Here is a 27,938-nt window from a genome sequence, read left to right on the forward strand (position 1 = left end):
AGATGTTCTTCCACTTGATGGAGGAGGTAGCTTGCCTGCCCAGAAAGAGTAGTCATGCCTTGTTTACCATCAGTTGAGGTAGGATAGCTCCCAAATCTGGATTTTTTAAATTATTATTATTATTAGTTCCCTGGCCTTACCTCTAGGCACTCTGACTCAATATGTCTCAGGTAAGGCTTGCAAATCTATTTTTTTAAATGAGAAAAACAAAACTTTCTAGGTGGTGCAGATACAGCTGATGCATGGGCCAGCCATTGGGTGCTATTAGAACAACTGCCTTAGGCTTACATCTAAACAGCCGAAGTCCAGCTCACTCAACCAACTTGAGAATTTTGTTTGAAACTTTTTTCCTTACTTGTAGGCTGTGGAATTTTTTTTTTTTTTTTTTTTTTTTTTTGCAGTACGCAGGCCTCTCACCACTGTGGCCTCTCCCGTTGCGGAGCACAGGCTCCAGATGCGCAGGCTCAGCAGCCATGGCTCATGGGCCCAGCCGCTCCGCGGCACGCGGGATCCTCCCAGACTGGGGAACGAACCCGCGTCCCCTGCATTGGCAGGCGGACTCTCAACCACTGCGCCACCAGGGAAGCCCTGTGGAAATTTTTAAAATTAATTTTATTGGAGTATAGTTGATTGGAAAACAATTTTAATAGAAATTATTGGTTTATTTATATCTAATAACTGAAAGACCAACTTTTTCTTTTTTTTTAAATGATAATCTTACAAAAATGTTGAGAATAGTATTGCAAATCACATAACTGATAAGGGATTTGTATCCAGAATATATAAAGAACTCTTACAGCTTGATAATAAAAAGGGGGTCTGAATAGACACTTCTTCATAGAAAACATACTAATGGCCAATAAGCACATGAAAAGATGCTAACATGAGTCATCAGGGAAATGCAACTCAAAACGACAATGAGAATCACTTCATACCCACTAGGATGGCTATAATCAGACAATAACAAGGGTTATCAGGGATATGGGGAAACTAGAACTCTTACACAGTTTGTCAGAATGTAAAATGGTGCAGTTGCTTTAGAAAACAGTCTGGCAGGGCTTCCCTGGTGGCGCAGTGGTTAAGAATCCGCCTGCCAATGCTGGAGACACGGGTTCCAGCCCTGGTCCGCGAAGATCCCACATGCCGCGGAGCAACTAAGCCCATGCGCCACAACTACTGAAGCCCGCACCTAGAGCCTGTGCTTCGCAGCAAGAGAAGCCACCGCAATGAGAAGTCCATGCACCACAACGAAGACTAGCCCCCGTTCACCGCAACTGGAGAAAGCCCGCACATAGCAATAAGACCCAACGCAGCCAAAAATAAATATATTTATTTAAAAAAATAAAAGTCTGGCAATTTCTCAAAAGGTTAAACATAGAGTTAACATTTGACCGAGCAATTCTACTTCTACATATATACCTAAAATAAATGAAAACGTGTGCACAAAAAGTGTACCTGAACATTCATTGTGGCATTATTCATAATAGCCAAAAAATGGAAACTACAAATGTCCAAACAACTGATGAATGAATAAACAAGATGTGATATAGCTATACACATACATACTTGTAATATTACTCGGCAATAAAAAGGAATAAAGTACTAATATATGCTTCAACATGGGTGAACCTTGAAAACAGCTCATCCAGAGCACAAAGTAGATGAGTGGTTGCCAGGGGCCTGGGGGAGGGATGAATGGAGAGTGCCTGCTAATGGTTACACGGTTTTGGGGGGAGTGATAACAATGTTCTGATATTAGATAGTGGCAATGATTGCAAAACTCTGAATATACTAAAAACCACTGTATTGGGCACTGAAAGTATAAATTTTTTGGTAAAATTCATAAATCTCAATAAAGCTGTTATTTATGTTTTAAAAAACCTGCAACAGCTCAGATGTCCTTCAAAAGTGATTAGTTGCACAAACTGCAGATACCATGGAATATTGTTACTCAGTAATAAATAAAACATACACACACAGCATGAGTCTCTGGGAAATTATGCTTCTGCTGAGTAAAAATAGCCAATCCTAAAAAGTTGCAGACTGTATGATTCCTTTTATATAACATGCTTTGAAATGACAAACTTTTAGAAATGGAGAACAGATTAGTGATTGCGAGGAGTTACAGAAGGGGGGCCTTGCTGGAGGGAGGTGAGTGTGGTTATAAAAGGGTAACAGGAGGGATCCTTGTGGTGATGGAAATGTTCAGAATCTTGAATGTGGTGTAAACCCTACACATGATTAAGTTGTACAGAACTAAATACAAACTAAAAAATGACTATAAATATAACTGAGGAAATCTGAACATGATCTGTGGATTGTGTCAATGTCAGTATCCTGGTTGTGATATTGTACGATAGTTCTGCAAAATGTCACCATTGAGGGAAACTGGGTAAACAGTACACAGGACCTCACCAGCAAGGACCTTTGAAGCACGGAGAGGATATAACATAGATGAAGACATTGGAATGCCAAAGATTATGTGACAGCCTGCAAGTGGCACACAGCCACAAACAGAAGCCAGGGCTCTGGACACCCATTCCTTCATTCAACAAATATTTATGTGAGTGACACCAATGCCTCAGATCCCCAGTTGTAGAATCTAGGCCCTAGGGTTATAGCCATGAACAACCCTCAGGCCAGCCACAGCTCAAGGAGGTACAAATGACCCCTCGCTGTCCCTAGTGAAAAAGTCCAGGGTCACTGGCTGTGGGTGTGAACGTAAGAAGGGAGACAAAGGAGGATAATAAGGCCAAATAGCTCTGGCCCCCAGCATCCGTACTGGCAAAGACACCAAACCTCCTAATGCTCTTGCTAGGAGGCAGGAGGTGCGGCTTGGCCAACAGGCCAGGACTACAGTAACAGGATAAACACGGGCGGGCTGGGGGCCGAGGCTGGTTTGGGGCAATGCGGTTGGGTTGAGGATTAGAGAGCTGGTGTCCAAGACTAACGCCTGCCGAAAACTACAGCTCCCAGTGTGCCCCGCGGTCCGCCCCAGCGGTCATGTGACCGCTGCTCACGTGTCTCCGCAGCCGGCCGGGCTCAAAGCACCGCAGGTAAGTGAAAGGAGGTACAGGTTGGTGGAGGTGGAAACGTTAGGTCCCTGGGTCCCCAGGGCCGCCACCGCGGCAGAGCCCTACCCACTTCCTGCAGGACTCTGTAGCCCGGCGTCCTCCGCCCCACACCCGCCTTCGGTCGGCCGGCCCTTGCCGCGCCTTAGCCCGGCCTGTCCCCACCTAGTCTCCACCTAATCAGTCCTAGGCCCGGGTCGAGCGCCGGAGCCCGTCCCTAGTTTACCTCACAGCAGCCCACTCTCCTCGCTTCAGGCCTGAGGATCGCCCCCACCCCCCGCCCTGGGTGCGCCCTGGCCCACCTTCCAATGCAGCTCACCCCTTGTATTTCTGGGATCCAGCCCCAGGCTGGCCTGGGAACCTGCTCCGGTTGGGATCTGAGGGGCCTACTGCAGTGGTTACAGTTCTGGCCTGAGCGTGTGGGCATCAGGGTTCTAGTTCTGGCTCTGCCGACGAGCCGCTGTGACATTAGTCTAGCCTCTTTCCGTCCGTGGGCCTGTTTCCCTAACTGAGCTGCTGCTCCACTCCGTGAGTTAGAGCGCCTCAGTTCCCTTCACTCTGTTGGCCCGCACAGAAACAGCTGACTCTTTCTCTGCTGACAAATTTTAGGTAGAGTTTGAGAAAGAAGAAACTGAGGGCAGAGAGGGAAGTGAGGAGAATCAGATCCCAGATCTTTGGGGAGAAGGAGCTGTAAGGAGCAGCTGTCCCTCCACCAAAGCCGGAGGGGTGGAAAAAGCAGGTAAGCTGGGGACCATGGAGCAGAGTAGTTTGAGGGGAGCGGGGCTGAGAGATTTCAGACCAGTGCAGAGACCTCTGTGTCTGGGATGTGAGCAGGGTGGAGGACAAGGTCTCACCGCTCAAGCAGCGCTAACTTTGCAGGGCTGTCTCTGGAGCTACGCTGGAAACTTGGGAGACCAAAACTGCCTCCACTGCTCACTGCTTTGATTTTTTGCCGAGTTGCTGGCTGGGTGGGTGGCAGGTTGCACAATAGGAAGCCCTGTGGCAGCTGACTGATCTTTCTGGACTTGGAGCCAGCAGGGAGACATTTCCCCTGGAGCTGTGTCCCTTGGTTTCAGGCTTGGTGACAGATGTCTGAGAGCACCCAAACTCCCCCTTTTCTCTCTAATGAGTTTAAGGCTCCCAACTTTGTTCAGCCATCACAGAAGGAGCAATGGCAAGCATCTGACTACCCAAGAGGCCTTGCTAGCCATTCTAAACCCCCCAGTGTGCTGGGGGCATTGGAGGGGATGTCCCTGTGATGGGCAGTGGTTAGGTCAGGCATGTGGGGAGAAAAGTAAGAATTGGCCTAAATTTTGAAGGGCTTTGAAAGCTCCACAGAACTTAGACTCTGGAGGGAGGTATGCTGGGCTGTAAGACATTGAAATACCCACAGTTCTGGGTGAGGATTGTTCTTGCGACCCTGTGGTGTAGAAACAAATGAGGAAGCCAGACAGATCTGGATCTAAATCCTGCTTTGCAACTTGCTACTTTGTGACCCTGGATGAGTGATCTGATCTCTCTGAACCTTATGACCAGTGTCATAAGGAATGAATGAGATATGTCCATGACACTCCTGCCCGATGCATGGCCTCTAGTGCTGACATATCAGTACCCCTCTCTTCTGTGTTTATGTCTTACTTACCTGATAGGTCTGTAGGCCTGAAGCAGGCAGGAATTACATCTGACACATTTCTGTCTCTGCCATCACACTGTGGCACCCAACGCAGTGTTCTGCACAGCGGCACACCCGGGATTGGATCTCAGCCATCTGATCTTGGGAAAGTTGTTTCACCTTTCTGTGTCTCTTGGGATAACAGTAGTATCTGCCTTTCCCATCTAGGTTGAAGAGAGCCAGAGCCCACAGGCCTCCTAGGATAACAGCCCCAAACAGGCTGGTGGCACCCTCCAGCTGAAGGTGTTCTCTCAGCTCCCCAGGGCATGTGGTCGTGAGACAGAACCCACAGACCCTGCAGGAACAGGACTCCCAGGGCCATGGCCCAGGTCAGCATCAACAGTGACCTTGGCGAGTGGGGCTTAAGCACAGACTCCGGGGAGCGTGCCCGTCTGCTGCAGAGTCCCTCTGTGGACATAGCTCCCAAGAGTGAGGGGGAGGCCCCTCCTGGGGGTCTGGGCAGAGGCACCACTTCCACACTTGGAGCCATCTTCATCGTTGTCAATGCCTGCCTGGGCGCAGGGCTGCTCAACTTCCCAGCAGCCTTCAGCACTGCCGGGGGAGTGGCAGCTGGCATCACGCTGCAGATGGTGAGTGAGCGGGCCTGGCGGGCAAAGGTGCAGTTCTAGTGGTGGGTCTGGGCTCTTCACCTCAAAAGGGAGGCTCTGGATCAGGAGTGGTCAGTTGGAGACACATGCTACCACTCTCCCCTCCATCACACATGGCAGACATTACTAATCTATTCCAGCATTCTTTCCTTTGAGCCCAGATGAGGCTTCAGAAGCCTTCCCAGCTATCAGGGAAGTCTGGACGTCGACTGCATATTTAATAATTTCATGGTTACGTTTAAAAAGCAGGCCCATACCTTAGAACCATGCTGAAATATTTACTGATGAAATGATATGATAGCTCGTATTTTCTTCAAAATAATCCAGAGTGGGAGAGGGAATAGATGAAACAAGATTGGCTGTAAATTGATGATTTTTGAATTTGAGTGATGGGTACATAGGGGTCCATTATACCATTCTGTCTACCTTTGTGTATGTTTGAAATTTTCCTCAAAACTTCTTGTTTTTAAAGAAAATCTCAACTCCAGTAATCCATTAAAATTGCCCTGCAAGATAAGGCTAATTTGCCAGATGGGCATTGGGCACCGGGCCAGTAAATGCTGAGCAAGACCAGGCTGCTCTTTGCTGCCAGGCCTTTCCCACACCCTCTTGCTATGCCCCTACCCGCAGGCCATGCTGGTTTTCATCATCAGTGGCCTCGTCATCCTGGCCTACTGCTCCCAGGCCAGCAATGAGAGGACCTACCAGGAGGTGGTGTGGGCTGTGTGTGGCAAGCTGACAGGCGTGCTGTGTGAGGTGGCCATTGCCACCTACACCTTCGGGACCTGCATCGCCTTCCTCATCATCATCGGGGACCAGCAGGACAAGAGTGAGGTCCCCCCTCTGTACCCCCCCCCCAGCCCTGGGGGTCATGCGGTGGGTGGGAAAGAGCATGGAACACCTGCCCAAGGCCTGGCCTGGGCCCGGCATTCATCTGGGAGTCCTCCCTCCTGGCTGCTGGGCCCATTAGACAGATGGAGGTCCCAGCAGAGGTGGAGGACCACACCCTGCAGTAGCCTGGCATCACGTTCCCTCCTTCCTCCCTGTGCAGTTATAGCTGTGATGGCAAAGGAGCCCGAGGGGGCCGGCGGCAGCCCCTGGTACACAGACCGCAAGTTCACCATCAGCCTCACTGCCTTCCTCTTCATCCTGCCCCTTTCCATCCCCAGGGAGATCGGCTTCCAGAAATATGCCAGGTTCGGAGGCCCCACCCCAGCCTGCGCTGGACAGCAGCTCTGATCACAGGCAGCTGGAGACCCAAGGGCTGCAGGGGAACCCCTCTGCTCCATGCCACCTCATCTCCTGGGGCAGCAAGAGTGGGCAAGGCAGGGTAGACCGGGGCTTGCAGGGGTTCCGGCATAAGACCTTCCTTTTTTTTTTTTTTTTTTTTTTTTTTTTTTAAGACCTTCCTTTTGTGTCAGCAGCAAGGGAGACAGTGGCTCTTTGTATCAGTGAGAGATTCAGTTCCAAATGTCCTTGTCGAAGAAGGGATGCATGATAATCATGTGTGAAGGCTGTCTCCTAGCCTGGGCCTTGTCTTTCCCACGGAGGATGGGACTCTTGATCATTTGGGATTGTCAGCCTGGCAGCATTTTCCATGCAGCTTGGTATGAAGGGAAGGGACTAGCTTCCTGGCTCAGAGTCTGAAAAGCTGTGGGATTCTAAGCTGTTTCCTGTGATCCTTTATCGAAGGGGTCACACTCAGTGTCTCCAAGGTTTCCTTTAATGTTGACTTCCCAGTATTTGTGCCTTCAACCCTCCAGCATCTCCTACTTCTCAAAGGCCCTGCTTGCACCTCTCGCCAAGTCTGGGCTGCTCTGATTGAAGTAGCAGATGTGCTTTGAAGCCCAGCCCCCTGCTGTGGTCTCTGAGCCATGGAGCTGAACCACCTCATTTCCCAGTGGCCACAAGTGTCAGTCTGGTCCCCTCCTGGCTTCCTAAATGTGGCTTGTTTCTCTGAAACTTATGTCTCATGCATTTCTTGAGTCTTTGTTTGGGATAGTCTCCCAGTTGGTTCATTAGACACTTGTGGTCACTAAAGTTAAGGGTGGATGTCCCTGGGGATGGAATGAGAGAAAAGGCAGCTGGGGATAGGGGGGAAGAAGCTTAATCTATCCTTCCTGGCAGCTTCCTGAGCGTCGTGGGCACCTGGTATGTCACTGCCATCGTTATCATCAAATACATCTGGCCTGATAAAGAGATGACCCCAGCGGACATCCTGAACAGGTGGGTGAGGGCCCCCGGGAGACACATGGGGTAGAAGCTGCCACTCGGGCCCCAGGAGGTGCTGGGTCAGGCATCAAAAAGCCACACAGGTGCTCTTCCCAAGGCTCATTAGCTCATTGGGGCTTGACTCATTGGTCATTTTAGGAAGGAGGCAAGAGGTCCTGATCTCTTTTTGCTGGAGAGAAGAGTGACAGCAGGAGATGAGGGAGACTTTGCCACTAATGTCCAACAGATGAGCCAATGTGAGACTAGGCCTCAGGTTACGGAAGCTGCCAAGGTGGAATTGCACATCTGTTTCAACATGTGCTTATCTGTAATATCTGTATCTTCCACGTGAGGATGAATCCATTTTCTTAATTAAAAAAAAAAGTTTCCTTCTTGAAAGGAACAAATCAGAGAAGCAAAAGCCCAAGTGCAAGAGCCAAAAGTTCGGGATTTTGGTCCCAGGAGGGCCTTCCAGAGCCTCAGTTTACTGACCTGTAAATGGAGATGTGTCCTCTCCCAGTCCCCAGACTTCTGTGGGTTGAATGTGTGCATGCTGGCTGGTGGAGGCCGTGGGGGGCTGAATGAAGAGTAAGAGCATGGCGGCGGTTGGTGACTCTGAGGGGCTCCCGGGCAGCAGCATCTTGTGTGTTTGTCTGCAGGCCAGCTTCCTGGATAGCCGTGTTCAATGCCATGCCCACCATCTGCTTCGGATTTCAGGTGCTAGTTGCAAGGTCCCTTTTGTCCCCTTAGCTCACTCCCCATCCTGGGATGGAATCCACGTTACAGGCAGGATGGGGGAGTCCTGGAAGGAAGGATGGAGTGGGGGCCCCAGGACTTGCCCCTTATCCTTGGGGGTGAGGTCACTTGCCCACCATGACCCTGCCCTTCACCCTGACAGTGCCATGTGAGCAGTGTTCCCGTCTTCAACAGCATGCGGCGGCCTGAGGTGAAGACCTGGGGTGGGGTGGTGACGGCCGCCATGGTCATAGCCCTCGCTGTCTACATGGGCACAGGTGAGTGCTCCCCTCCGAGGGCAGGGCTTAGAGGGCTCCCACTTTCCCTCTTTGTCCCCGAGTCGTCTGGCCCAGGATTTCCTGGGGACAGCCCTGCACTCCCAACACGTCAGACACTTCTGTAGGCACTGGCTTGAACTTGGGCCACCCTGGGCCTCCTCCTGCCCAAATGAGAAAGATGTATGCATGCATTCATTCAGCAGCTCTCAGTGGGTGCCTAGTAAGTCCCAGGAACTTTCTCAGCGTGGGGGATGGCATGGAGATAGATAGACCCGGTCCTGCCCTCATAGAACTGACAATCTAGTCGGAGAGAGAGTCTTACAGGAGCAAGTCAGTCAGGAGTCAGTAAGGAAATCCAGACAGTGGTGAGTGCTATGGTAACAGGGAAACAGGAAGCTGTGAGCGGGACTGAGTGGGGTTGGCTTTGGTGGGTAGGTCACAGGTGGCTCCTCTCTGAGGAGGTGGCAATTGGGGAAGGCCAAATCATGAGAAGGAGCTAGAATCTGAAGAGCTGGGGGAAAAGCATTCCAGACAGATGAACCAGAAAACGCCAAGTCCCTGAGGCCGGGACAGAAGAAGGTCTGCATAGCTGGAGTGGAGCGAGTTGAGGGTGGGTGGCGGGCAGCACAGCCAGACAGGGAACACAGCCAGATCCCTGAGGACTGTTGGGAGGCAGAGAGGAAGCGCTTCAGCAGGGGCGTGGCTTGGGGACACCCGGCTCTGGGTGTTGTGTAGAAAATGGTTTGGGTGAGGGAGCAGTGCTGGGAGACCACAAAGAATGGCCCTGTGATTCCTTCCACAGATGGTTCTCAGGACCAGCACTGTTCTAGTTTCTGAAGACACAGCAGGAACAAGGGTGGCAAATAGGCAGAGTCCTGTTCTCCTGGGGCGACAGACAATAAACGAGTTAAACAAAAAAAAAAAGTCCCAAGAGAGAGGAGTGCTCTGAAGAACACAGAACAGGGCGGTGTGAGGGAGTGCCTGGGGGCAGGGGTTATTGTGGACGGGCTGGCTGGGGAAGCATTCTGAGGAGGGGACAACCGAGCTGAGACCTGAATGATGAGGAGATGGGCAGACAACGTTAACGCGGAAGCTCTGAGACAGGAACTGCTGGGTGAGTTCAAGATCAGAAAGGTGACGGTGTGGGGGTGGGAGATGTGAGAAGTCAGGGAGGGAGGCTTCTGATCCCAGCCTCGACACCCCTCTGAGCTTCAGTCTTAGCCTCCAGAGCTGCTCCGTCATCTCCCCACCTGCTGCTGGACCCAGCGGTGAACGGTCCATGGCCCTAACCCTCCGAGGGTCGCCTGGACCCAGCCCTCTTGTCCCTGCCCTCAGGCATCTGTGGCTTCCTGACCTTTGGAGCTGCTGTGGACCCCGATGTGCTCCTGTCCTACCCGTCGGAGGACATGGCTGTGGCCGTCGCCCGTGCCTTCATCATCCTGAGCGTGCTAACCTCCTACCCCATCCTGCACTTCTGTGGGCGGTGAGTCCCCTCTCCACCCCACCGGGGTGCTCCCTTTCACCAGGGCCTCTGAAAGCCCTTTGAACATGGGCCTTGTGTAGAATCCATTTTATAGAAGGAGAACCGGAAGTCCAGAGGAAAGAGTCAGTGCCTCGCATGGCCCTGCAAGTACTCCCAGCCGGGTCTTTGGGGGTCCCCTTTGTCCCAGAGTCACCAAAACATTCTGTGAGTCCTCTGAGAACCTCTAGTCCAGATCCTTTCCTGAACACCCTGCTTTCTGGGTACCCCAGACCCTTCCTTTTCAGGAGACTAGTAGTATATGTTCCCATGGGGTGTGCTAGTCCTGGGCCAGGCAAGGCACTAAGCCGTTCCCACTCACCATCCCGTCCGGTCCCCACGGCAACCCTGAGAAGAGTGCTGCTAGGCCCATTTCAAAGAAGAGGAAACTGAGGCCCAGGGGTTAGAGGCTTACCTACCATCCACCCAGTCGGGGGTCTGGCTCCATGGCTGGAGGTGGGGAGCTGTTAGCAGGGGCGCCTCTGAGCCGCTCTCTGTGTGGGCAGGGCGGTGGTCGAAGGCCTGTGGCTGCGCTACCAGGGGATGCCGGTGGAGGAGGACGTGGGGCGGGAGCGGCGGCGGCGAGTACTGCAGACGCTGGTCTGGTTCCTGCTTACCCTGCTGCTGGCGCTCTTCATCCCTGACATCGGCAAGGTCATCTCGGTCATTGGAGGGCTGGCCGCCTGCTTCATCTTCGTCTTCCCAGGTGTGGACCCCTGGCATCCCCTCAGCACTCTCTCCCAGGGCCTCCTGGCCTGAGCGCGTCACCTCCCGGGTTATTGATCACCCACTTCAGGCTCTGGTGTGTTTAAACGTTATCTCCTGCAAAGAAGATGTAGTTGTCATCTCCATTTCACTGGTGAGGAGGTGTGAGGATCAGAGAGGGTAACAAGCTTGCCTAGAGGTTAACAAACTCAGCTAAAGACTAATAGAAGCTTTTCAAACCCAAGTCTGTCTAGGTCCACAGCCTATACCCTTAACTCTTCATTCAGGTACCTGTTACTCCCCGACTATCAGGGATCTGGGTGGGTCAGCCCATGACGGGGTAATTAGGGTCTGGTGGTGGCACCCTGACACGGGTCGGGAGACCTGAGTTTCAGACACGATCTGCCACCAGATCCCTGGGCAACTGTCCTATCTGCCCAGTCATGAGTTCTGCCTGTACCCAGCTTACTTCTCTCTAGGAGGCCACCTGGAAATCCCTTGCCACTTTGCTTGGAGCAAGGGGGACACATCTGCTCAGAAGTGCACTGGGAAGGGCCCTGCGATGTAGACACCACTGAGTCACCTCCCTGTGCTGCCCCTTTAGCTCTGGGGCTTGCATGCAGCCCAAGGGGTGCCTGGCAGGTGCTGGCTCCTCCTGGGAGACCAGATGCCAGGTGTCCAGCTGGGTGCAGAGTGGAGACAGGCGGAATGTGTGGAGGAGTAAACACAGGCCTTTCTCCACCCACCATCACTGCCTCCTGGCAAAGGGGGAGGCTGGACTGCTGGGTGGTGGTGGGGGGGTGCCCACCCAAGCTCCCAGGGCCACCTCTTCTCTTCTAGGGCTGTGCCTCATTCAAGCCAAACTCTCTGAGATGGAGGAAGTCAAGCCAGCCAGGTAAAGCAGGGCCCGGCCTGTGGTCCTCTCAGGGAGGTACTGGATGGGGGGTGGCCTTTAAATGGATAGGAGTCAGGAGACTTGTGTACTTGGAAAAACTTTTTTGAATACTTCTTTTAAAATGTGTAACATGTTAGTTGTAACAGTTCAAATACTACTGAGGATTTGTTTTTAATTTTTTAATTTAATTTTATGTTTTTATACAGCAGGTTCTTAGTAGTCATCAACTACTGAGGATTTTAGAGAAAAAAATGGAAGTCCCTCTTACCCCACAGCCCGCTCCCCACCGCTCCCTTCTCCCGAGAGAGCTCCATGAGATCAGCACAGCCTGTGCCCTTGTAGACTGTTTGTGTGTGTGCACATGTGTCTGTGTACACAAAGCTATGCACGCGTATACACAAACACATGGGGTTTTGTGTCCGGTTAGGTTTTTTCAAAAATGGTTTCATGCCAGACACACTTTTGTGCTACTTGCTTTTTTCGCTTAACCACGTATTTTGGAGATCATTCTATGTCCACACAAGAAGACCTACTGCTTCCTTTTTCCATGGCCGTAGAATATTTTGCTGTTTGAATGTGTGCTGAATGTGAACACACTTCTGCATGTACACCTTGGCACAGCTGTTCGAGGATCTCAGTAGCATCGATTCTTAGAAGGAAATTGCTCCATCATAAGGCACGCTCATTTTTACTCTGGCACACGGGTTCAAATTACCCTCCAAAAAGGCAGTACCAGTCAGAGTCCCAGAAGCAGTGAATGAAAGTACCCTGTTCCCCACACCCCTGCCAGGACTGTATATAGCAGCCTTTTCAATATTTGTTAGTCTAATGGATACAAAACACTACATGTTTAAAAAATTAACCATTTTTACCATTTTAAAGTGTTCAGTTCAGTGATATTAAGTTCACTCATATTTTTGTGTAACCATCCCCACCATGTACCTCCAGAACTTTTTCATCATCCTAAACTGAAATTCTGTACCCATTAAACAGTAGTTCCCCATTCCCTCTCCCCTCGCCGCCACCATTCTACTTTTTGTCTGTGTGAATTTGACTCTTCTAGGTACCTCATGTAACTGGAATTATACAGTATTTATCTTTTTGTACCTGGCTTCTTTCACTTAGCATAATGTCCTCAAGGTCCATCTATGTTGTAGCAGCCTTTTTAAGGCTGAATAATATTCCATTGTGTGTATAGGCCACATTTTGCAAAACACTGCATTCTTTTAATACGTGCATGTCCCTGAATGGTAGAGAAGTTATGACCAGGTTGCATGCTTTTAAAAAAAATATTGTGCAAGTAATACTCTTTGATTATAGAAGACTTTAAAAATACAGACAAGTCTAAAGAAGAAAATAATAATCACCTTTAATATCCAGATATAACCAGGAAATTTCTTGGCGGTCCAGTGGTTAGGACTCTGCTTTCACTGCTGAGGGCATGGGTTCAATCCCTGGTCAGGGAATTAAGATCCCACAAGCCAGGCGGGCAAAAAAAGGAAAAAAAAAAAAAAAGAAAGAAAAAATTCCAGTTGTAACCCTGTAGCTATTTTTGATACATATCTTTGCAGATGTCTCCTTTTTTATTTATTTTTTTAATGAAATGGATCACTCCATGTGACCTGCTTTTTCCTGACCATCTTTCCATCAGGAGATATGCATTCTTTTTTTTTTTTAATATTTATTTATTTGGCTGTCCCAGGTCTTAGTTGCAGCACGTGGGATCTTCCATTATGGCATGTGGGATCTTTTAGTTGTGGCATGCAGGATCTTTAGTTGTGGCACACGGGGGTCTTTAGTTGCAGCATGCGAGCTCTTAGTTGCGGCATGTGGGATCTAGTTCCCTGATCAGGGATGGAATCCGGGCCCCCTGCATTGGGAGCTCGGAGTCTTAGCCACTGGACCACCAGGGAAGTCCCAGGAGACATGATTCTAATTCTGGTCCTGCCCTTGGTGTGCTGTGACCAGTCAATTAATCCCATTAGGTCTTGGCCTCTTTACCCATGGTCTAGGGATCATACACCCAGCCCCATAAACTGTTGTATGAAAGTCGTTGAGAAGTAGGAAGTGCTCTTCCCATAGGAGAAGTGGTACAAGTAATTAGAGTAATTAACTGATATATATATATAGAGAGAGGTTGGCAAATTCACAAGTGGATCAACTGACCAGGCCCTCTCTCACCCTCTGCTCTACAGCTGGTGGGCGATGGTCAGTTACGGAGTCCTCTTGGTCACCCTGGGAGCCTTCATCTTCGGCCAGACCACAGCCAACGCCATTTTTGTGGATCTCTTGGCATAACCAGTGCCTCCCAGGGAATTCTTGGCCTTTGCCATTGGACCCTGGAACCCATCTCGTAGAGCTTCAGGACCACCCTGAGTCCGGCATCATTCCCCTCTACTGGTGGGATGACATCTGGACATCCTTTTCCAGGGACAGTTCTGGGGTGAAATCAGGCCCCACAACCCTGGACAGTTCAAACCCAGCTCCCTTCCTGCCCCCGCATCCTGGCAGTGCCATGGATGGTAGGAGGAGGTCTCGTGTCACAGAAGAACCTTCCCCCCTCTTCCACCTCTCAATTTCTCCATGCCTGGAAGCCACGGGTGAAGAGAGTCGGTAGGTCTCCGAAGGAACAACTCAGCCTGACTTCCCTCTGGAGAAAGAGTGTGGACCAAGGGCTGCCATCCTCCACAGAGAAGCCTGCCCTGGGTAGGGGCTGTGCTCATTACCCCGGGGCTCAGTGCCTGCTCCAGTCTGTCGGCAGCCCAGCCAGCAGTGGCTTCCTCCGGCAAGTTCCAAAGGTAGCACTGAAATCATACAGGTGCCCCGAGGCAGGCAGATGGATGCCTTGTCCACTGCCTCCTGGGCCTGCGGTGAGCCTGAGAGCCCTCTTGCCCATGGCTGGTTGACATTTCCCAAGCCTTTTGGGGCCTCACCCTGTCTTCTTACCCAGACCTGATGGTCCAGGCATCCCTCTGCTCCTCCATCCCCAGACATCACCAAGTCTAATGTTTACAAACGGTGCCAGCCCGGCTCTGAGCCAGGGGCCAGGGGCCGTCCCGTGCCACGGTGCTGTGAGTACTCCTCCCTTAACTTTCCCCAAGGCCGGAGTGTGCTTTTCTCTCTCAGATTCCTGATGGGTCCCTCTTTTCAGAGGCACAAGGTGGGGTGAGGGAGCAAGCTGGGAACCCCATGCAGGCTGGGCTGGTGAGGATCAAGGTGAACCTGTCTGGCATCTTCACTTTGAATGGCTGCTTCTCTTCTCCCTGCCCTGCACGTCTCCCCTTCCCTGCCAACCCAGCCTGGTACCCTGGAGACAAGAAAGGCAGCTGGGTGGCCACTGACTAGGCAACATCTGAGTGTAGTCACGCCAGCCTACAAGTTTCCCTTCCAGTCTGGATCTCGTCTGCTCCTGTCCCCCATCACCTCTTCGCCACCACCCCATTTTTCTATGTAGCTCAGTCTCTCCTGTTCACATAAGTATGGGGGTGGGGGTGGACCAAACCCTCTCTCGTCCACTTCCTCAGCTCCACAGGTCTACCAGGCCTGGCCTCGGCGGCCTGTCGATCACACTGAGGTCACACCTACGTTGTGCCCCAGGCGGGGTGAGGAAGGATATTTTCCCCTTTCATATCTTGAACACCTTGGCCACTCACTTAGGCCAAGCCTAGGCACCGAATCAGGCTTCCTCTGCCTGGAACACCTAGCGTTCTCCCTGGCCCCTCCTGCCTAAAACCTCTGAATGCAGTGGTGGGGTGAGAGGGATCCCTGCCCTCAGGACAGTGAGACAGAAGAAGCAGAGCCTTGGGGGGCCAAACAGGCTTCTGCTCAGACCCCCGGACTGGGTGACCTGCCTTTCCTCACGTTCCCTGGGGGCCAGACCCACGTGGCCGTTTTCTCTCCGCCTGCTGCACAGCACCAGGCCCTGCCAGTGCCCACCCCAGATACGGTCAGGAGGATGGCCCATCATCAGCAGGGCTGCACTGCCTCCTAATGTTGGATTTCAGTGAGGGCTGGGGGCATGTACGGGGAAAATGAGCTGGAATCTGGCCTAACCTCAGGAGCACCTTCCCCTGCCCTCTCTGCCAGGGCATTTTACTGTTTCTTTTCTACTTCTGCACATGCAGACCAGGGAGGATGGTTAATAAAAAGGGACTTGTGCTGCTGAGCTGCGTGGCCTGTGTCTGGTGCCAGGGACAGTCCAGGCCACTGACAGGAGGAAGACGGGCTGGAGTGGGAGTAGGGGTTGGGGTGCGATAAGGCCGTTTGGCCTCACCGTCTGTGACCCCTTACTCGAGAATGGGCCCATCACACTCCCTTTCCCAAGCCGGAAACCTGCAAGTGGTTCTTAACACTTCTCTCTCCTTCCACATCCCATCAGACTTTCCCCACTGACTTGGGACTCCGCCTTGGTCTGTCCTGCTGCCTCCACCTTGGTTCAAGTCCTTCCTGTGTCTTCCCTGCACCACTGCAGCCTCAGATTAGCTTCTGTGTTGTATGTCCCTCCCTGACCTCTAGTTTTGGGGTGAGCTTCAAACCCCTGAGCATCCCTCCTGCTTTGTCCTTTCAGAGGCAGGTGTTGAGAGCAGGCGCTGTTGTCCTGGTTATGGAGCCTCTCACTGTGCTCAGTGCCGGGGAGAAGATATTCAGCAAAACACACCAGCTCTGCTGTCAGTCTACTGGGGAAGACTGATGCTTAGCAAATCATCACAAATATAAACATACAAGTTGTGATAAATGCCAAGAAGGGAAAATACAGAATGTTATATTTGGGGGTCTGAAGCTTCCCTGGGGAGTCAAGGAAGGTTTCCTGGAGGAATTGACATATGAACTGGCCCCTGAGTGATGAGTAGAATGAACTAAGTGAAGAGAGGTGGGGGAGACCTTTCCAGGCTGTGGGAAATGCATGTGCAAATGCCCTGTGATGGGAGGAACATGGTCATTCGAGGAACTGGAAAGTGGCCATTGTCGGTGGAGCATTACCTGGGTGTGGGAGAGCAGCAGAGGTGAGAGCAGAGCATTCTGAGATGGTCTGCAACGGCTCCCCCTGGTCCTCAGAATAAAGTCGAACCCGCCCACCTTCTACCACACTCCCCATCCCTGTTCGGGTATTTTGCAAAGATCCCTCCCTCCTGGTGGAGGTAGGGACCCTCTCCAAGGAGGAAACATGTTGCAAGACTAGACAGGTGGGACAGCTTTGGGCCATGGGTCACACCTGCCTAGTGGACCAAGAGCTTGAGGTTTGGTTTCACTTTCTCTGAGTGAACAGAGGGAAGGAAAGGTTACATCTAGGCCACAGGCAAATGCCCAGCCAAATTCATTCAAGACTTGTAAGCATTTAATCAGTGTCTGTCTCCCTGTTAGACTGTAAGTTCCACGGGAGCAGGGTCACATCTCCCTTGTCCATCAGGTATTTTAGCCAGTGCCTGGCACATAGCAAGTGTTCAGTAGTTGTTGAACAAATGATTGAATGAATAGCAACTAACACTTGATTTCTTACTTTGTGCCAGCACTTAACTTGCATCATTCACATTTGGTCTTCATGACAACTCTATGCAAAAGTGAAAGCTGAGAGATGTTACATAGTGAGTGTGCCCAGGGAGTAAAATTGGAGCCCTCTTGCCATGCATGAATGAACAAGTGAGCAGAGGGCTCTCTCAATCTGGTGATTTCTGACCCCGGAAGGCAAGCTCAGGAACCTCCAGCCCTCATGCTGGCACCAACATCAGACCCTAAAACCTTTGACTTACTGTCCCATCCAAACCGTGTCAAGTTGTGGGATGCCTGCTGGCTGGTGGCTCTGGGCAAGTCGCTTCCCCTCTCTGGGCTTCTGTTTCCAGAATCTCTAACATGGGACTGATCATCACTGACCTTACGTACCTCCCAAGATAAAGGAGAGCCAATGTCAAGAAAGTACATGAGAAAAATGACAGAAGTGCTTTATAACCAGAAAGCCGCGTTTGTAGAAGAAATGAGAAAACTCAGTTTCTCCTCAGGAGGACACAGGCAGAGGTTCCCCTAGCACTTCCTGCGAGTCAGGGTACTTCTCAATCTTTAATGTGCATACAAAATTTTTATCTCCTTAGGATACAAATTCTGATTCAGTAGATCTGGAGTGGGGCCTGCAGTCTGCATTGTTAACGCTCCCAGCTTCGCCCATGCTTTGGTCCTTGGACTGCACTTTGAATAGCAGGGGACTGGTGGACAGACCAAAGGCTTTGGCTTCAGACAGACCTGGGGTGGATCTCAGCAGTGCCTCTTTACAGTGGGAACTCAGAAATTAGTTCACTTCTCTGAACCCCACTCTCCTCGACTATGAAGTAGGAGTGATGGTGCCCATCTTATAGATGCAAATATTATAAATCCAAGGACAAATGGCATAATATACGTGAAATGCCTGGCAGATAGCAGGGATTATGTTGGTCATTTCCCTGTACTGGAAAGAAGGGGGGTGGGGTGGGAGGGTAACTGCAATTTCTTCCTTTAGTCAATAGAGGTCGCCTCTGAATAATTTCGGCTTACGAAAGTGAGGAGCCTATGGCCTCAGAGGACAGTCCAGTCCTGAGTCATTAGGGTTCCTGGTGAACTGCTGCCTAGCACTTCTGAATGATGTCCCTATACTGGGGCAGGGCCACTTCTAGATCATGGCCTCCAATCTGGTGGGGGAATCAGACCAATCAAATAATCACAGAAACTAATTATGTAGGTACATGTGCTAGATGTAGATTCAGTATTGCAAATCCAGATTTGGTAATTCATTGCTATGATACAATGAAAAATTTTTCCATAGGTGTGGAGGAAGGCCAGAGACATTGTCGTCAGGAAGAAGGAAGACGGCAGACACCCTGTCCTCCAAATACTTTGTGTTTCCTGAGGGGGCAGTGGGGTGGGGAGGGGGGAAGGAATAGGCACAAGATGCCTATTTGGATATTCTTCCATTAAAAATGAAATTGATGTGTTTCCAGTCCAACATATAAGAAGCTTGGAAGTGGCCACTCCATCCTAACAACAAGTAAAAAGTTGAACAAACTGGAAAGTCAACTCTTCTTAGATATGTACAATAAGTCAGATTATAAGGCACACCACTGCCCCCAGAATTGGAGAGAAAGACAGACAAACACAGAGCAGAAACCCACAAGCAGAAACCTCTGTGGGAGTCAGTGCCAGGGTAAGGAAACCTGAACTGTAATTGATGAATTGCTGGAGGCTCAGTGTGGACAAATCTGAGAAATAAAAACACCAAGGAAGGGCTTCCCTGGTGGCACAGTGGTTAAGAATCCACCTGCCAATGCAGGGGACATGGGTTCGATCCCTGGTCTGGGAAGATCCCACATGCCACGAAGCAACTAAGCCTGTGAGCCACAACTACTGAGCCTGTGTGCCACAACTACTGAAACCCGTGCGCCTAGAGCCGGTGCTCCGCAACAAGAGAAGCCACCACAGTGAGAGGCCCACGCACCGCAATGAAGAGTAGCTCCCGCTCGCCGCAACTAGAGAAAGCCCACGTGCAGCAATGAAGACCCAGTGCAGCCAAAAAAAAACCACCAAGGAATCCAGTCCTACTGGGGGAAGGGAGCATACTTTGTGACTTTGTGGGTTTTACCTGAAGTTCTACCAGGTTCTCATAGTAAACATCAGAAAAAAATCCCTCATGTTTCCAGCAGAGGAGGGTAAAAGGAACCATTTTGAAATGTGCTAGAGCATTCTGTTGTTAATAAGATATACCCTCAGGAGACACTTAAAATTTAACCAGAGCCTAACCTACTGGGATTTTATCAGAGCCTAACAGACCTAAGGGAAGGGAAACACACAACTCCATCCCACTCTAGCCACCCTGGGGGGACTGGAGGGAGAAGATAAGTGAAGTCCATAGTCCTTCTCTTAGTGAGCCAGTCCATCACAGGCTCACTAAGAGACTGTGATCCAGTCATAGGACTACAGAACACTTCCCCTTCCCTTACACCTTCCAACCTTATTACTAAAGGCCAATCTACAGCAGTTCCTTTTACCTAGTACATTATGTCTGGCTATCAATAAAAAATTACAAGATATACTAAAAGGCAAAAAACAGAGTTTTTTTGGGTTTTTTTTGCGGTACGTGGGCCTCTCACTGTTGTGGCCTCTCCCATTGCGGAGCACAGGCTCCGGACGCGCAGGATCAGCGGCCATGGCTCACGGGCCTAGCTGCTCCGCGGCATGTGGGATCTTCCCGGACTGGGGCACGAACCCGTGTCCCCTGCATCGGCAGGCGGACTCTCAACCACTGTGCCACCAGGGAAGCCCCTAAAGACATAGTTTTAAGAGACAGAGCAAGCATCAGAGCTAGACTCAGATATGGCAGGAGTGTTAGAATTATCAGACCAGGAATTTTAACGACTATGGTTAAGATGCTAAGGGCTCTCATGGATGAAGCAGACAGCCTGCAAGAACGATAGATGTGCAATGTAAGCAGAGAGATGGAAATTCTAAGAAAGAACCAAAAAGAAATGCTAGAGATAAAAAACACTGTAGGAGAGATGAAGAGTGCCTATACTGTACAGGCTGGATACAACTTAGGAAAGAATCTCTGAGCTTCAGGATATCTCAATAGAAACCTCCAAAACTGAAAAGCAAATAGAAAAAAAAAAAAGTCTGTGGAAAAACAAAAGGAATAATGTACACAGAATAATGTACACAAAAGGAATAATGTACACAGAATATCAGAAGGAAAAGAGAGAAAGGAACAGAAAAATATTTGAAACAATAATGACTGAGAATTTCCCCCAAATTAATTTCAGGCACCTGATTAATGACAGACCAGGAAGCTCAGAGAACACCCAGCAGGATAAATGCCAAAATATATGACACCAAGTCATATCATTTTCAAAAAATACAGAAAATCAGAGATTAAGTCCTGAAAGAAGCCAGAGGGAAAAAACGCTTATAGAGAAGCAAAGGTTAAGAATTACAAGGGAATTCCTTGGCAGTACAGTGGTTAGGACTCGGCACTTTCACTGCCAGGGGCCGGGTTCAATCCCTGGTCGGGGAACTAAGATCTCACAAGCCTCACAGTGTGGCCAAAAAAAAAAAAAAAAGGAATTACTGTTGACCCTTGAACAATATGAGGGTTAGGGGCTCCAACCCTCTACATACTTGAAAATCTCCATATAATTTATAGTCAGCCCTCTGTATCCGAGGTTCCTCCATATCTGCAGTTCTGCATCTAAAGATTCAACCAACTGCGGATCGTGTAGTATTGCAGCATTTACTATTGAAAAAAATCCACTATATATAGACCCTTGCAGTTCAAACCCATGTTGTTCCAGGGTCAACTGGACATCTGACTTCTCAGAAACTATGCAAGCATGAAGAGAGTTGAGTGAAATATTTTAAATGTTAACAGAAACCTAGAATTCTATATCCTGTAAAATTATCCTTCAACAGTGAAGGAGAAATACTCTCTCAGACAAACAAAAATTGAGGGAATTTGTTGCCAGTAGACTTGCCTTGAAAGAAGTGTTAAAAGGAGTTCTTTAGAGAGAAGGGAATTTTTTTTTTTTTTTTGGCCACGCCACCCTACTCTCGGGATCTTAGTTCCCCAACCAGGGCCCCCTGCAGTGGAGCACAGAATCCTAACCACTGGACCACCAGGGAATTCCTAAGGGAAGGGAAATTAAATGAAGCAGATATCACAATTATAAAGCAAGAAGAGAATGCTTTGAAAAATGAACAAAATGAAAACTAGCACCTAAAAATTAAAAGTATGATTGCCAAATTTAAAAATAAATCAAAGAAGAGTTAAAGATAGTTAAGAAAATCCCCTGGAAAGCAGAACAAAAAGACAGAGATGGAGGGAATTCCCTGGCTGTCCCGTGGTTAGGACTCAGTGCTTTCACTGACAAAGAGATGGGAAAGAAGAGATAAGAAAATTAGAGTTTCAACTCAGATCCAACATCTGACTAACAGGAGTTCCAGAAATAGAGAAGAAAGAAAATGGACAGGGGCAGGAAGTGGGAGAGCAGAGAAAGACAGATATTACCAAAAAAATAACTCAAGAAAATTTTGCAGAACTGAAAGATATGAGTCTCCATATTTGAGCCAGTAAATTGAATTTTAAGAGCTGCACACTGGAAATAAAGAGAAAATCTTAAAGATTTTCTGAGATAGTGGTGGGCAGGGAGGGCATGCTTCTTGGCATCACTGCGAGCTAGAAGATAACACATCAATGCCTTCATAATTTTTGAGTGAAACTTTTCAACCCAGATTTCAGTGCACAACCAAACCTTCAATCAAGTGTGAGACTGAAACAAAAACATTTCCAGATAAGTAAAGGGTACATAAATTTACATCCTGTGTAGCCTTTCTCAGAAAGTCACTGGAGAACATGCTTCAGCAAAACAGAGTTGTAAAGCAAGAAAGTGTAAGGCAAAGCATCCAGGAAACCAAGAATCTACCTCAGAAGAACCAAATGATGGTTTCCAAATGGCTGCTGGGCAGCTGACCAAAACGTGGCCAGTTCAGCTGAAGCAGGAATACGGAGAGCAATCAAAGGAAGGTCTCCAGGGAAAAAATAAAACGAAGAGCTTATCTGACTTGTCTAAGCATTTGGAATAATTACTGACAGATCTGTTGGAGCATTTGGATAAGTATGTATATAACAAAGCAAATGGGAAAATATGGCCATTATTAACCACAGGAAAAACAAACAAGTTTTACAAAGAAGGAAAGGTAATCATAGTAAACTACCAATACTTTTTTTAAAATTTATTTTATTATTTATTTATTTAGGCTGCGCTGGGTCTTAGTTGTGGCATGAGGGATCTTTAGTTGTGGCATGTGAACTCTTAGTTGCAGCATGCATGAGGGATCTGGTTTCCCATCCAGGGATCTAACCCGGGCCCCCTGCATTAAGAGCAGAGTCTTACCAAATGGACCACCAGGGAAGTACCTAAACTATCAATACGCAGCACAGCAGTGAACAATATTTACATACTCACAATAATGTACATACTGATTATTTAACCCTAAGGGCTGTATTGTGACAGAACCTCATTTTAAAAGGAGAGGAAGGGACTTTAGGGTGCCGGTGTAAGAAAGCTAAATCTTTAATCAATAATTACTGCTTTTAATTTTTAAATCACAAAATAGCAGTATAAGCACATTATCTTAAAATAGTGAGATAATGCCAAAAGAAACAGGTTAAAAGAGATGCATGTAGGCAACACAACGAGCTAGAGGTGGGCAAAGCTGGGACGAAGGACTGCTGGCATTTGATTTGAGCTTTTTAAAAATATATATTTATTTATTTATTTTTGGCTGTGTTGGGTCTTAGTTGTGGCACGCGGTCTTCTCTCTAGCTGTGGCGCGTGGGCTTAGTTGCTCCGTGGCCTGTGGGATCTTAGCTCCCCGATCAGGGATCGAACCCATGTCCCCTGCATTGGAAGGCAGATTCTTAACCACTGGACCATGAGGGAAGTCCCAGATATGAGCTTTTTCTTACCACTGGATTTATAAAACAAAATGCATGACTAGTTGGGGTTTTTTTAACTTAAAATTATGTTTATACTTACAATAGCCAAGATATGGAGGCAACCTAAGGGCCCAGTGATAGATGAATGGATAAAGAAGATGTGGTCCATAAAAAAGAATGAAGTCTTGCCATTTGCGACAACATGGATGGACCTAGAGGATATTATGCTAAGTGAAATAAGTCAGACAGAGAAAGACAATATATGATTTCAATTATTTGTGGAATCTTAAAAACAAACAAACAAACACAACAAAACAGAAACAGCATCATAGATACAGAGAACAAACAGGTTGTTGCCAGAGGAGTAGGGTGGGGAGATAAGAAAAACAGGTGGGGGAGATTAAAAGGTACAAACTTCCAGTTACAAAATAAATGAATCAGAGGTATGAAATGTACAGTGTGAGGAATACTGTCAATAATTATGTAATATCTTTACATGGTGAAAGATGATAACTAGATTTATCACGGTGATCATTTTGAAATGTGTAGAAATATCAAATCACTATATTGTGCATCAGGAAGTAACACAGTGTTTTAGGTCAATTATACTTCAAAAAACAAACTAAATCATAGAAAAAGAGATCGTTACCAGAGGCAGGGGATCAGGGGAGAGGGAGTTGGATGAAAGTAGTCAAAAGGTACAAACTTCTAGTTATAAGATAAATCAGTACCAGGGATATAATGTATAATATGATAAATATGATTAACACTGTTGCATGTCTGTCTATGAAAGTTATTAGAGGGACTTCCCTGGCTGTCCAGTGGTTAAGACTCTGTACTTCCACTGCAGTGGGTGAGGGTTCAATCCCTGGTCTGGGAACTAAGATCCCATATGCCGCAGGGTGTGGTCCAAAAAAAAAGTTTAAAAAAGTGATCATAAAACAATTTTTTTTTTTTTCCACACCATGCAGCATGCAAGATCCTAGTTCCCCAACCAGGGGTTGAACCCATGCCCCCTGCAGTGGGAGTGTGGAGTCCTAACCACAGGGCCACCAGGGAAGTCCCTAATATTTTTTTAAATAGGCGAAGTAAAAATTGAATGTCTCCTATAGGCCATGTTTGAATTCTAGCTTTGCTGCTTCTCGTGAGGACTTAGGCAGTTAGTTAAACTTTATGGGCCTTGATTTCCTTATCCATACATTACAATACTTGTTGGAGTGAAGACCCTTGGCAGCCTTCTCCATTCTTCAATAAACAATACAACTTGTGAAATAATAAAAAATAAATATATTGGTCTCTGCCCCATTTCTGGCATAGAGCTCCTAAAACTTCTGTAATTTCCTAAATGATAAGGGTACTTGGAGCATTTTCTGTTCTAATATTTGGTCTTGGACCCTGTTTCCTGACACAGAGCTCCTAAATCCCTTGGAATTTCCTGGGCAATAAGAGTGTCTTTTGTTCTAATGAGGCAATGACTGGGGGGCTCCTGGATAACTTCAGGATTGGTGCAGGTCACCAGAAAGACCACACGCCACAATCAGAAGCTCGGAACTTTCAGCCCCAGCCCCCCAACCTCTGGGAAGGGGAGAGGAGCTGGAGATTGAGTTAATAATCAATCATGCCTATGTGATGAAGCCCCCATAGAAATCCTAGCACTACATGGTTGGAAGGGGTTCCGAGTTGGTGGACACACCCACATGCCAGTAGGGTGGTACATCCTGACTCCACAGGGACAGACGCTCCTGCATGTGGGACCCTTCTGGACCTCATCCTATGTACCTCTTCATCCTGGCCATTCACCTGTACCTTTTATAATATCTTTTACGATAAACCAGTAAACGTAAGTAAATGTTTCCCTGAGTTCTGTAAGTCATTCTAGCAAACACCTCTGAGGTGGGAGTCGTGGGAACCCCAATTTATAGCTGGTCACCAGATTCAAGTGGGGGGAGCTAGACCCACCCCTCCACGAGAGAAGTGACAAAGAATTTGTGGCCACCTTTATCTACCACATAATCTGGAAAATATACATAAATACTTAGCTCAAAGGGTTGTTACAAAAATTGTATTGGATTTATAAAAAATGCCTTGTCTGTACTGAGGAATAAACAAATAAATGTTTTATTATCGTAATTCTTTTAAAAAGGTCATATTTAGCATTAGAGGGTGCCTTTTTTTTCCTTTTTGGCCCCATAGCTTACAGGATCTCAGTTCCCTGACCAGGGATTGAACCCAGGCAATGGCAGTGAAAGCCTGGAATCCTAACCACTAGGCCACCAGGGAACTCCCAGAGGGTACTTTAAATTAATAAAGATAGAATTCTTCACTTAGAAGAGTTCACCTCAAGTCTCTCTAAATAGCAAACTTTTCCTGGAAAAGAGGACTTGGGTCATGTGTCATTTCACTGACATCCTACTAGCTAGAATTGCACCATTCATACTCACTGAGGTGTCTTTTGAAGGCCCAACGTGGAGAAAAGAGGCTCTTGCTGGGAACGTTACCAGCTCCATCTCCTGGAGCGGCAGTGGTTGGAGCAGGGGCCAACTAAGACGAGATGACCTCCCCTGGGCTTGGCTCTGAATGTCCAAAAATGAGATTGGGGGAATGAGAAGGTGTGTCCATGGGCCACTTGTTAGTTTATTCTCAGAGAGATAGATTCTGTGGTCCCTCCCAGCCCTGGCAGATTATATTGTCCTCAGCCTTTTTCTCCTCAATTCCTTATCCAGGGGTTGTAAATAGAACTCATTGTGTGCTTATCTTTTAAAAAGAAGGAGGAGGAGAAGGAGAAGAAAGAAGAGGAAGAAAGGAAAGAAAGGAAGGAGAGAGAGAGAGAGGAGAAAAAAGGAAAGAAAAAAAGGAAGAAGAATTTTTAAATTACTTTGGAGCTCCTAAAACCCTTGGAATTTCCTAAGTGATTTAAAGTCTTTTGTTATGTTAATGAGATGATGTTCGCACTGCCCTAAGGTTGAGGGCTGGTTGCCAGGAAACCAACTGTGTTATTAGAGGGTTGGAACTTTCAGTCCCACCCCCTGACCTCCAGGAAGGGGAGAGGGACTGGAGGTTAAATCTGCAGCCTAATGGCCAATGCCTTACTCAACCATGCCAATGAAAAAAAGCCCCTATAAAAACCCAGAGGATGCAGTTCAGAGATTCCAGGTCAGTGAAAAGGTGGAGGTGCTGGGAGAGTGCTGTGGTTGGAGAGCATGGACACTCCATGCCCCTTCCCCATACCCTGCCCTGTGCATCTCTTCCATCTGGCTGTTCTTGTGTTACATCCTTTTACAATAAACTAGTCATCTAGTTAAAAAAAAAAAAAAAAAAAAAAGAAGAGGGACTTCCCTGGTGGCGCAGTGGTTAAGACTCTGCCTGCCAATGCAGGGGACACGGGTTCGAGCCCTGGTCCAGGAAGATCCCACATGCCGCGGAGCAACTAAGCCCGTGCACCACAACCACTGAGCCTGCGCTCTAGAGCCTGCAAGCCACAACTACTGAAGCCCGTGCGCCTAGAGCCAGTGCTCTGCAACGAGAGAAGCCACTGCAATGAAAAGCCCACGCACCGCAACGAAGAGTAGCCCCTGCTCGCCACAACTAGAGAAAGTGCGCTTGCAGCAACGAAGACCAACACAGGCAAAAAAGAAAAAAAAAAAAAGAATTTTTAAATTAAGAACAATGACAGAAATCCGGATGTCCCGCTTCTCTGAGAAACTGGCATGTCTAGCAACACTGTCCTCAATCCTGTTTGGAAACCACCAGCTAGAGCTGGATTTCAGTATAGTTCCAACCTGGCAGCTTCTTTCATATATGTTCCCTGCCTGGCACCTGGGGATATCTGGGTTTTGGAGCCCTGCAATTAACCTTGAACCAAATCAGCCAATCCCAGCCCACCCAGGTGCTACCCTGCAAGCCAGCATCTGCCCTGAGGTTCTGAAATGCCAGCGACTGAGCAGGTGCCAGCCTCAGAGCCAGCTGTCCTGTCAGCACCAGAACCAGCTGTCCTACCAGCCTCTGCCCAGAAGCTCAGGCTGACAAAGGGAATGGGACTGGCCAGGAACACTAGCCAGGGCTGTGTAGGGAATGAAGTGAGAAAGATGTAGCCTCTCAGCTATACCATAAACGTTGGCTGTTCTCGGACCCCAACATCCTCCCTGCTTGTCTGGCTGCTTATGGTTAACAGAAGGCCAGGGAGACGCTGACTCTGCCTTCTTCTGAGCCAAGCCCCTGGGGCACCATGCACTTCTGGGTGCTATGCTATTATGCTGGACCTCAAGTAACCAGAACCAGCAACCAACCATCCTGCTTAACTGAATTCCTGATTAACATGTATATCCCTAACTTGTATATCCTTGATGTTTAAAATTAAAAATTCCAAAATGTGTTAGGAATCCTTTCTTCTTTAGCAAAGAACATCTCATAAATACAATGTATCTGAATCTTTCTTTGGGGACTTAAGGTCCTGCCAGAGAGCTTCCTTACTTCCTTCTCTTCTTCCTTTCTTTCCTCCACAAGTTGTTTTTAAGCATCTATGATGTGTCACTCCCTGTTTAGGCTTGAGGACAGAGAGGTGCAGATAGCCGGCTGGAGTGGGTATCAACTAAAGAATATTCCTGAAAGGCCACCACTGGTGGCCCAGTGGTTAAGACTCCATGCTCCCAATAAACGGGGCTCGGGTTCAATCCCTGGTCAGGGAACTAGATCCCGCATGCGGCAACTAAAGATCCTGCACGCTGCAAAGAAGGTCCCGCGTGCCACAACTAAGACCCGGTGCAACCAAATAAATAAATATTAAAAAAAAAAAGAATAT

The 27,938-nt window shown here is 48.4% G+C and overlaps 1 protein-coding gene and 1 long non-coding RNA gene across 12 annotated transcripts in view; one reads left to right on the forward strand and one right to left on the reverse strand.

Moving 5' to 3' along the window:
• Positions 1-1,651: 1,651 nt before the first annotated feature.
• SLC38A7 (solute carrier family 38 member 7) lies at positions 1,652-15,859 on the forward strand. 11 transcript variants are annotated; one of them, XM_027119726.1, is made up of 11 exons: positions 3,069-3,810; positions 4,912-5,094; positions 5,266-5,333; positions 5,982-6,547; positions 7,479-7,577; positions 8,222-8,279; positions 8,461-8,575; positions 9,911-10,058; positions 10,601-10,800; positions 11,640-11,694; positions 13,890-14,334. In XM_027119726.1, exons 2-11 carry the CDS (start codon positions 5,064-5,066, stop codon positions 13,990-13,992), a joined length of 1,443 nt encoding a protein of 480 aa, XP_026975527.1. In that variant the 5' UTR covers positions 3,069-3,810; positions 4,912-5,063; the 3' UTR covers positions 13,993-14,334. The 11 variants fall into 11 exon arrangements, 8 of the variants coding, with proteins under 8 accessions (XP_026975524.1, XP_026975527.1, XP_026975530.1 ...); XM_027119727.1 differs by having other exon boundaries at positions 3,074-3,810; positions 4,912-5,333; positions 5,982-6,180; positions 6,403-6,547; positions 13,890-15,859; XM_027119723.1 differs by lacking the exon at positions 3,069-3,810 and adding an exon at positions 1,652-3,056 and having other exon boundaries at positions 4,912-5,333.
• Positions 10,811-27,938, reverse strand: part of LOC113627260 (uncharacterized) — a 38,251-nt gene continuing 21,123 nt past the window's right edge. Inside the window, exon 3 of the long non-coding RNA XR_003435491.1 lies at positions 10,811-10,916. This is a non-coding gene — a long non-coding RNA (uncharacterized LOC113627260). The remainder of the gene's footprint in view (positions 10,917-27,938) is intronic.

This window comes from Aethalodelphis obliquidens, unplaced genomic scaffold, assembly GCF_003676395.1.
Source record: "Aethalodelphis obliquidens isolate GAN/ISIS:26980383/991018 unplaced genomic scaffold, ASM367639v1 scaffold20, whole genome shotgun sequence".
Taxonomy (NCBI): Eukaryota; Metazoa; Chordata; class Mammalia; order Artiodactyla; family Delphinidae; genus Aethalodelphis; species Aethalodelphis obliquidens.